This window comes from Zalophus californianus, chromosome 11, assembly GCF_009762305.2.
Source record: "Zalophus californianus isolate mZalCal1 chromosome 11, mZalCal1.pri.v2, whole genome shotgun sequence".
NCBI lineage: Eukaryota > Metazoa > Chordata > Mammalia > Carnivora > Otariidae > Zalophus > Zalophus californianus.
This window is the reverse complement of record NC_045605.1, coordinates 112,766,813-112,777,823: the sequence shown is the minus strand read 5'-3', so window position 1 is coordinate 112,777,823 and position 11,011 is coordinate 112,766,813. Positions and strand designations below refer to the sequence as shown.

At 52.8% G+C, this 11,011-nt stretch overlaps 1 protein-coding gene across 1 annotated transcript in view; it reads left to right on the top strand.

The window, feature by feature from the left end:
• The first annotated feature begins 302 nt into the window (after positions 1-302).
• MUC5AC (mucin 5AC, oligomeric mucus/gel-forming) overlaps positions 303-11,011 on the top strand; it is a 48,784-nt gene continuing 38,075 nt past the window's right edge. The window contains exons 1-2 of the mRNA XM_035723153.1: positions 303-340; positions 3,024-3,166. Of these exons, the coding sequence (XP_035579046.1) occupies positions 303-340; positions 3,024-3,166 (181 nt within the window). The remainder of the gene's footprint in view (positions 341-3,023; positions 3,167-11,011) is intronic.

Genomic DNA, 11,011 nt, shown 5'->3' with positions numbered 1-11,011 from the left:
GCGGTCCAGGGCCCTGCACGGGGGCTGCATGGGGCGTCGGGGGTCTGAGATTCTGTGCTGACCGTTGGTCACCACCTGTGTGACCACTGTTTGCCTTCTCCTTTCAGCTGTGAGGTCCAGGGGTGGGGCGGCCCCCAGGCACGTATCTGTGGGACGAGGAAGGAGGTGCCCATCCCCACGGGGCAGGGGCCGCAGAGTCCCTCAGGCTCTCGAGTTGAAGGGACACAGGACAGCCTGTCCCTTGTCCTCCTGTGCCTCAGCTGGCCCTCCCACATGGGCCCAGAAGTGCCCTTGGGATCCCGATGGACGTGCTGCGCTGGGCAGCCCAGCCCCAGGGACGGTGCGTGGGGGCAAGCCCACCATCGTGGAGACCTGACTCTGGACTGCAGGCTTCTGCCCCCAGGGCCCAACCTGCCAGGAGGGGCGAGAGCCTGGGCCTGGGGGCTGGCCCCAGGACATCGTCATGGGGGAGGGGTCGCCTGGAGACGTCAAGTGGGCCGTCTGGAGACCCTCGGCCCAGCTGTTGCCCCCCTAGCGCCCCCAGCCCCTCCGTGGCCAAGTTCTGAGCGGTGGCTGCAGAGACATGGGTCAGCCTCCGATGGCCCAGGGTCTGGCCGTGGCTGAGTCCGGTCTCCCCGCCTTCTCGCAAGGGCCTGGCCTCTCCAACCCAGGCATGTTCCCCAAGGCACAGATGAACCAGGCCTTTGTTTTCCCAGGGAGGAGGGGAACAGAGACGATATTTTCCTTGTCTCTGAGTAGATGTGACTCTCTCTGTCCCGGTGCCAAGGATGTGGCTCACAGGCCCGTGAACCTTGCGAGGCCGCAGCCGTGACTCAGCCTGCCCCAGGGAACCCGGAACTGCTGCTACCCCCGGGGCCAGTGCAGATCCTAGATTAGCCCCGGAGGCCGGTGCACTTGCCTTTGTCATCAAATACCCCTGGGGAAGGGGTGCCGCCTGCTAATCCACCACAAGGCGACAACAGAAAACTGTGCTTGGACCAGGACTCCCTGAGGCAGGTGTCCTCGCTGGGTGGCTCCCCAGGCAGCCCCTCAGTGGGTCGCGGGCAAGGGCCCGAGTTAGCGCTCCCGGAGGGCACAGAGTGGGCATGACCTCCCTGTGTGTGTCCACCTGGGGGACGCTACGCCCCACCACACCCCCTGAAGTCAGCTCAGACAACGTTGTCCCTGGGGGCAGGCAGGATGGGAGGGATCCCCCTCGGTGCCAGGCACCCAGAACCCCCTGAGCCAGTGGGGTGCACTGGCTCTCCTGGGGGGGGGTTCTGGGGGCGCCGTGAGACCACCACGTAGTAAGCACAGGGATCCGTCCCGAGCTGGACCCTGGGCTGGGTCTGACTTGCTGGAGGACACCCTCCCCTGAGATGATCCGGCTCCACATGAGGGCAACATCCAGCTGTGTGGTATGGACGGTGTCCCACCAGGGGCCTGACCTGCCGGGTCACCAGCTCATCTCCCGCGAGCCCCACAGCACGTGTGGGACAACACCCAGGGGTGAAGTCCTCGGGGGGACAGGTTGCTAAGGTCATTCAAGCACTGGCCAGTGGGCCTCTGTGGCGTGTTTGCTCTTGGATACCTTCTGGTTTGGCAAACAGAATATGCCAAGTTTTGCCCCAATTACTTTTGTATTCATGGAGTAAATCCCTGATGGGCAGTGGTCACTACTGCTGGGAGCCAGGCAGGCTTTTCTCTGGAAACAGGGGGACCAACAGACCACCCTCCCACAGGAGTCCCCAAGTCCCATCTGAGTTGGGAGAGCAGGGGTGGGTGCGGCTCTGGGGAGCGAGGTGAGGGCACCTCTGTGTGTGCTGGCCGAGCTGCGAGACAACCGTTCTGGGAGCCCTGGTGCTTGGGGACATTGGAGCTGGGACGAGGGGCTGGGTTAGTCCAGCCTCATAGCCAACTCTTCCAGTGGCTGGAGGTGGGGACAGGGCTGTGGTCCTAGAGGGGCCCACGTGGCACCCCACAGTGCCCACCATGCTGGCCACTTCTCATTGCCCTCCCTGTCCACTCTCAAGTAGCTTGCAGGGTGCAGTCATGCTGGCCCCACTCCTTGATGGTTTCCCCAGGACCCACCCCTCTCCAGCTCCCATGCTTGGAACCACTTCCTGTCCCCACCAACCTGCTGTACCCCACAGGGGAGGGGCAGGGGTTCTCGCCCTTCCCACTCCCTGCCCTGGCAGGCAGCCCTATGGACAGGGATCTCATTTCCCTCCCTCTGGGTGCCCAGTGCCCAGCCCCGGGGAGGGGCTCAGTGGCATGCTGCACCTGCCCCAATACTCTCAATGTCCAGCCAGAGAACCGAGGCCCAGAGTCACCTGGAAAATGCCTCCCTGCCACCCTGCCCACAGCTGCCTGATGAAAAAGGGGTCAAAGGACTTGGTTCTGGTTGCAAGCCCAGGGTATGCAGACAGTGTCCAGCCACCCAGGAGGGGGGTTAGGGTGTCCTGACCTTTCCCTACCACATATGGGCATTCCCCCAGCCTGTGACCTGGCCAAAACCATGGATGGAGGTCCTTCCTAGCCTGGCTGTCCTGCAGGTGGGCATGGCTCCAAGGTGACCCCTGCAGGAAGGGGGAAGGGACCCTGCTGGACAGCTGAGCTGGGGCAGTGGAGCGAGCCTTTCCCTCTTCCTCTGTCACAGCCCAGCGTGAGCTCCTCTAGGGCATGGCCTGCATGACCTTGCAGATAAGCAGATTAGTGTTATGTGCACCCTGGTGAGTGAAATCGGCGTTATCAGGGCCAGGATGTTGTCTCAGGTGGAGCTACCAGACAGGCCCAGGTGAGGCGGGCGTTCCCAGGCCACCAACGGACAGCATGGCTCACTCCTGCCCACGGCCAGGGGAGGGCTGGGGCTGGGGGCCTGGGTGGGTGCAGACCCACAGATGCTGGGGCTCCAGGCTGAGACCTCCTCAGGGCACCCAGCAGCCCCTTCCTTCTCCCACTTCCGTACTCCCTGACCATGCCCGTTCTGAAGTTTTGCCCCCAGGATGCCTGTTCACTTCCAGCCCCATGTCTACCTATAAGTTGTACCCTGCATCTGAGCCTAACCAGGACACCTTCCACGAAACCCGCTACATCCCCCTGCAGGCAGTGAAGCCCCTAGAGTCCATCCTCAACCTCCTGTCCCCCTTTGCTGTGTCTGCAGAAAGTAGGCTCCTGAGGTCAAGCTCCCAGGTTAGGCCCTCTGGCTGAGCCCCAGAAATGCCCATGCCTCCTGAGAGCTTGCTCTGGCCAATGGCACTCTGGGAGAGTGGGCCTGGGGCCCCTAGGCTGGCCCAGAGCCAGGGTGAAGTCACCAGCTGGGGAGAGGAAAGCAAACACCCCTTTGTCTGCAACCCTGGCTTCTGCTTGAGGGGCTCAGGGGACAAAAGCCAGGTGGGCTGAGGAGCCTGTAGTCTAGACAGGCCCTACCCATAGGCAGTGGGGGAAGGGACTTGGACAAAGACGCAGAAGCTATTGGAGCAAGCTCCCAGTGTCTCCAAGACCTCTGAGAACCCACTGAGGGGCCAAAGGAGGGTTAGCCAAGGCCACGGTCCTGGCCCAGACTGGGGGTCAACACCACCATCCTCCTCCCACCGTGAGGTTCCAGAAGACCCACCTGGATGGGGCCAGTTCTCAGGGACTGCCTTGTGGCCTCCCTCCTAAGGGCTGTGTGGGACCCACCCTTCCCCACCCTTGTCACAACACACCTAGAATGTCAGCCTGTTCCCCCTGCCCCTAACTAGCATCAAGACCTCCTCCAACGGGGGACACACCTGCAGAGCTTCAGCCAAGAGGCTGGGCCTGTGGGGGAGATGTGGTCACAACAGATGTTGTCACCGATTGATAACCTACCTGACTGCTGAGTCTGTGGACGAGTCGAACCCATGGCCCTTATGAATAGGAAAGTATCAGAGGTCAAAGGAAGCAAGCAACAAACAAGTCAAACCACTTGAAGTGGAAAGATTCATTAGCTATTATAACAAATATTTCCCTTGAGAAGTGGGGGGGCATAGTTTTGTAAAAAAGATAAAATAAAAAGGGAAATGAAATACACTTTAGAAAATATTAGTTCAAGAAACATTGACTCAGTGAAGCAAAAAGTGGAAGATGGATGAGGAAGGTAACAGACTGACACGAGGAGGGTGAACATCAAGCGTGTGTGTGAAGGAAATAGACAAGCCAGGGAGAGCTGACGTCTCTGCTGAAACCAGTAAGGAGCAGGATGACAGTGCACAGCACTGAATAAGTAATGCGGCAGATATATCAAAAGTTCACTAGAATAAAGAAGGAAAGGACGAAGAGATGAGCTGGCGTGAGTGGCCTCTTCAGCGTTTTTGGAGCAGCTTATATCAGACTAGCACGCCTGCCAGTAAGGATGATAAACTCGGGACAAAAGATAAAATACAATGGTTTTAAGTATGGGGAGCAACCCAGAGCTGATGGCAACTAGATGGGTACTGCCCTTGAGAAAGAGAAGCCAAAGAGGAATGGTTCACATTTTGCTGGCTTCCCCCAGAAGGACCTCCCCAGGCTGCAGGCACGCTGGGCAGAGCTCAAGTAAAATGCAGGATGCTCACGGGGCTCAGGAGTCTGAGGTCCAAGTTCAAGAGACTGGAAGTTAGGAAGGAAGATATGGAAGTGATGCAGCCACAGGTTATCTGCTGAGTCCTTAAACATCGCACATAATGGGGGGGGGCAACACTAGCATCACAGTGGAAAGAAATAGTGGAAGGCTGAAAGATGTAAGAGTATGGAGTTCAAGTCGGCCACCTCAGAGACACCTGATAAACAGCTTGCACTTCCCATTAAAACTCCATAAGCATTGCGTCTGGGGTAAGGACTGTGTCCCAGGCTGAAGAGCTGTGCCCCGAAACCTGACACAAAGCTGAAAAACGTCCAGACAACAAAGCCTAAAGCATCTCCCTCAAGATCATCCAGCGAGCAATAATTTAACTCCCGCTAGCACCAAACAGAAAACTCTTGTGATGAAGATGACAGAATCTAAAGTCTCTGCCATGTATCACGCAGAAGGTCCAGTGTCACACGGCAAGATAGTGTGACCGACAACCAAGAGGAATTAGAACATAAACTTTTTAAAGTAGCCTTATAAAGATGCTAAGTAACTTCAGAGGAAAATGGATATAATGGAAGGAAAAGAGGTGAGGAAGTTCAGGAGAGATACAGAAACTCTGGAAGATGACCAAATGGAAATCCTAAAACTGAAAAAAAAAAAATCTGAGATAAAATAGTCATTCAATGGCTATTAATTGGCAGAAGATAGGGTAGTACCGAGGAAAGGATCAATGAGCTTGGAGGAGGTGAGTAGAAATGATCTGCACTGAGGAACAAAGAGGAAACAGATGTTCTAAAAAGTCTCAGTGACCTGAGATAATGTCAGAAATTAAGTTATTTGAAGAGAAGAAAGGAAAAAAGGGGATAGACAACGTATCTGAAGAAAAAAAATGGCCAGATGTTTTCTAATTTGACTAAAAATTAAGGATCTTAGTTCCAAGGAACAAACCCCAAGAAGAATAAAAATTTTAAAAAATCACATTTATGCACATGATAGTCAATGTGCTAAAAAGAACAAGTGAAAGAAAATCTTTAAACAGCCAGGGGAAAAAAATACATATAGCATACGGAGGAAACAAATAATAAAATGGTAGATACAAATCCAGTCATATAAAAATTTACATTAAATATAAGTGGACTAAACTGTCCAAGTAAAAGGGCAAAGATTATACACAAAAAAGCACGAGCCAACTGTATGCAGCCTACAAGAGACACATTGTAAATATACATATGCAGAGAGGCTAAAAGTGAAAGGATGGGAAAATGTATGCCCTGTGATCAGTAATCAGTCACAAGGAAGCCAAAGTGGCTGTATTACTAACAAAGTAGACTTCAAGACAAGGGGTATTACCAGAGATAAAAAGGGTCATTTTATAAGGAAAAAGTGCCAATTCACAGGAAAGCATGACAATGTTAAATGTGGATGTGCCTAATAACAAAGGTTCAAAATACACCAAGTAAAAATTGACAAAATTTAAGGGAGAAACAGACACACCCACAAGATTTGGAGATTTTAACATTTTTCCCCTCAGTAATTGATAAAGCAACTAAACAAAAACTCAGTAAGGCTATCAAAGATCTGAAAGACACCATGGGCAGACTTGACCTAGTTAGTGTTTTAAACACTACCCAAGAACCCCCGATACACGTTCTTTACAAGTCCACGTGGACCGTTCATTAAGATCTGGAAAACACCAACAGGCTATAAAACAAGGCTCAATAAGCTTCTAAGGACTGAAATCACCAAAGTACGTCTTCTCACCAAACTAGAAATTAAGTAAAACCCAGTAACAATAAGACAGTGAGAAAATATTTGAAAAATCAAACAGCATAGTGAGTTCTAAATCACCTATAAATCAAAGATGTCACAATAGACATACCAGAAATGGTAATATGTGGGTAAATATAAATGAAAAAAAAATGCATTCTACAATCCTTAAAGAAATCCCTAAAAATACAAAGCAGTATTGCTAGAAAGCCTACGGAGGTGTTAAAACTCAATAATGCAGAGTCCTTAACAGACTGTACTAAGTGTTGGCACAGCCGTGGACCAACTGGAGAGCAGGTGTCACACGCCGAACATATGGCCCCAGAATTCTACTCCTAGATATTTACTCAAACGAAATGTAAAAAGAGTGTGTATGAAGAGACTTGCACAAACATGTTGATGGCCGCAGGCTGGTTATTAGAAAAGACTGGAAACAACGAAACTCCTCACCAGTGGTGGTTGAAATAAACAAGCTGCGGCATCCCCAGTGGATGCCAGGCAAGAATAGAGAGAAGCCGACTGTAGATATGGCACAACATGGACAAATCTCAGCACATTGAGTCGAGGGGCACGAATCCATTATGACTCCACGTGTATGAAATTCCAGAATGGGCAGAAATGAGGTATAATGACCAAACGCAGGCCGGCAAGTGGGGTTGATGGGAAGGGTGCTTGCAGTAGCCTTTTGGGGTGATGGGAATGTTGTATGTTCATTGTGATGGTGGTTCCGATGTTTGCCCAAACTCACCGACTATTAACTTGAAATGAATTCATTTGATTGCATGGAAATTGTATCTCAATAGAGTTTATTTTTAAAATAAAGAATACATTGATTAACTGAAAAGAAACAAGGAACAAGGACAACCTGAATTGGGCGGTAGTAGGCTCAGCCAAGCACACGGGAACTCGAGGAGATTGGAGACGCAATGAAAACAAAACGAAACATTTCCAAGTCGAAACAAGATTTCGGTCTTGCTGTTTGAGAACCTCTGCTTTTCATTGAGCCAAGTGCGCAGAACAGACAAAATTCTTGCTTTCATCGGGGTTAGAATTTAGTGGGACTATGGTTTGGTTATAGAATCTCAGTAATTGGTGTGTAATTGTGAAAGGGACGTAATTCTGTGGGAAAACCCATGGTGGGGAGGGGGGCCAGCCTGCAGCAGGGGACGGCCAGAGGAGGTGGCCACATGCAGGCGGCCGGGGAAGGACAGGGTCTTGAGATGCTGGTGGCTCCAGGTGAAGCCTGTGGTGGGAGGGGGCAGGCCCCCCAAAGACAGTCCAGCAAAGGGGAAGCATAGCGCCCTATGCCTTTCCTGAAAACTAAAAACCCTCAAAGGCAGGCTTCAGTCGCCTGAGACACAACCTCAGTGGAAAAGTCAAGAGCGGGGAAGTCATAATATAATAACCCACTGCGAACCCTGGAAAGATCTGGTTCAGGGGTCGTTCCAGAAAACTGTGCGTTATGGTGACAACACAGAACACAGAGATCACAAATAATTCTTGGAGGACGGAACACCAGGGGGAACTTACTACCGCAGTCCAGAGGGGACATTTCAGAACAACCTGGAAGGAAGACGCGCATAGTGATTTCTCCGTGAGAACTTAGAATCGAGGGAACATCTGCAGGAGAAAAAAGGCAAGGGACCCACGGGCAAACTCCAACCGGACAGTTGACCAGTGAGAAAGGGCGGGGTGCCTTAAACCTCGACGACCCAGCGCTAGCACAGGTTGGCTCCCCGCAGCAAGGAAGCCGGAGGTCGGGCCGCGAGGAAAGAAGCACCACAGGCTGACTACCTATTATTGACAAGAACCGTGTCCCAGGAAAGAGAAAAGTAAAAGCACGAGGTGCCCGAGGGGGACGAGCAGAGGTCAGCGCAGTGGCTGCAGGGTCTGCACCCAGAAACGGGGAATTCAAACAAGAAATCAAACAGGACAGAGAGGAGCAGTACCACCGCACAGCCTGAGCGTGATTTGTGAGACAAACAGAAGGAGACGGAAGCGCGGACAGAAGGGAACTCGGGGCCCAAAGTGCACCCCAGCAGTGAGGTCTCTGGCCTTTAGTTCTGCCTCACGTCCTCGTCTTGGAGCTTCAGAAGTGGGCAGTGTGCCAGGAGAACCTACTCGCTTGAGCCAAGGTGGTCGGGAAAGGGGCAGGCTGGTGGAACAGAGCACATTCATTCATTCATTCGAGAGAGAGAAAGAGAGAGAGAGAGCGAGAGAGCGCACGCGCCAGGGGTGGGGGCAGAGGGAGAGGGAGAAGCAGTTTCCCCAGCCCGATGCGGGGCTCAATCCCAGGACCCCGGGATCACGACCCGAGCTGAAGGCAGACGTGTCACGGACTGAGCCACGCAGGCGCCCCCAGAGCGGTTTTAGAGGCCAACCCAGCAGCTGCCTGACTCCAGGAGCAAGCTGTGCCCCCAGCCCCCAGCAAAGGCTGAGGGGGCCAGCCTCCCACCCCTATCAGGCTGCTGGGGGGCGCCCCAAGCTCCGGCTGGAAGTCCGGCAGAGTCAGGGCAGGAAGATGACCCCTTCCGCCGGGTGCAGGGGAGTGGTGCCGACCCAGCCCTTCCGCTCCCAGCCAGGGGCTCGTCAGTGGAAGGAAGACAAAACATGCTCCGAGGAAGGAGCTGAGATCCGTACACCAGAAGAAGTCCCCTAAAAGCTGTGAACTATGTGAACTGAGCACAGACAAAACCCAAGGGAGAAATACACAAATGGACAATTCCTGTGGAGACACCACACGCCCCTCCCCACAGCTGATAGAGCAGCTGCTCAGAAAATTAACAAGGATGTGGAGGAACTTAATCCTGTCGACCAACAGGACTGGCATTTACCGAACACGCCACCCAACAGCAGCAGAGCACACACGCCTTTCGGGCGCCCACAGGGCGTAGGCCGAGATGGGCCACATCCTGGGCACAGAACAAACCTCTACCTGTCGGACATAACTGAAACCAAACTGGGCAGAGTTTGTTCTCTGACGACAGAATTAGGAGTCGGTAATAGCAAGTTAGCCAGGAAATCTCCAAACGCTCAGAAACACACGTCTCAGTAATCCACGGGCCAAGGAGGGAGAGTCCAAGGAAGCATGGAGACGATACGCCCAGCCGCGTGGGAACGAAAGACACAACGTGTCAGAAATTGAGGGGCAAAGCTCAGGCAGGGCTGGGGGACTTATTCTACTGGGAGGAATCGGTGTCCCTGACTTCAAGACCTACTAAGCTGCAAGGATCAAACTATGTGGTGCTAGGAGAGGGATGGAGATGTGCGTCCATGGGCAGAACCGAGAACCCATGAACAGACTCACGCCATACACCTGACTGATCTTGGCAAATGTGCCAAAGCAATTTGATGGACGAAGGGTCGTCTTTTGAACAAGTCACCGGGGCAACTGGACCATAGCCTTCAGTGCAAAGTGCAAAACAGTACAATTTTTAGGAAAAACAGGAGAAATTCTTTGGGCTCCAGGGATGAGCCAAGCGTTCGTGGCTCTGACCCTGAGAAGGAAAACACGGCAGACTGGACTGCATCCAGACAAAAGACCTTTGCTCCATGGAAGACCCAACGAGGATGAAAAACAAGCGGCAGCCAGCAAGGAGACGTCTGTAAACCACACATTCAACAAAGGATTTGTATCTGGAATATATGACCGACTCTCAAAACTCAACGCTGAAGATCAAACGAGCCAATCACCGATGGGCAGAAGATACAGTCGGTTCACCGATGAAGATTCCAGTTGGCCAATGCACACGAAGACAGATGCTGGCCATCCCTGGCCCGGGGGCCTCGCAGATTAAACCCCAGCGGCGTGTTGGGACACCTGGGGGCCCCGGGTACTGGTGAGCACGCAGGGAAGTGGGTGTGCTCGTTCTGCTGATGCGAACGTCCAGTGACACCCCCTCTGGAGCTCAGTTTGGCAGGTTCTCCGGAGTCCAGGCTCACCACTGTGATGCCATCCGGCAATTACGCTCTTGGGCGTTTGTCCCAGACAAATAAACGCTGATGTTCTCACAATGTCAGCAGCAGCTTTATTTCTGGAATATCGGGGAATGGAAGACAGCTCAGCCGCCCTTCCATAGGTGACGGGTTAGACCAGTGGTGGGCCGTCTGCACCACCGATCACTACTCCACAGCGAGAAGCCACGAACTATCAATACACAAGAGAATCTGAGGTGAATCTCCCGAGAATTATGCTGGATGAAAAAAGCCAATCCCTGAAGGTCAGAGACTATTCTTGAAACAACAAAATTATCGAAATAGAGAACGGATTTGTGGTTGCCAGGGGTTACGCAGGTGGTGGGCATGAGGTGGGTGGCTCCTCGTGGGGACGGCAAGGTTCCCTGTCCAGAACGTCCACGTCCCAGCCTGGCTGACACCCCCCCACTACGGTTTTGTGACAAATTCACTCAAAATGGATCAAGGACCTCAATATAAAACCTAAAATTATAAACCTCTAGAAGAGAATAGGAGAAAATCTTGGTGACCCTGGGTAAGGCAAGGTCTCCTAGCTGCGTCAGCAAAAGCAAGACCCGAGAAAAGAGGACTTGGTAAACTGAGCCTCTTTGCAGCAAAACCTGCTGCTCCTTGGCGGACCCCGTCACGAGGGTGAGGAGACCAGCCACCGACGGGAGAAAGTTTTTATGAGTCACAAATCTGGTAAAGAGCTTGGAT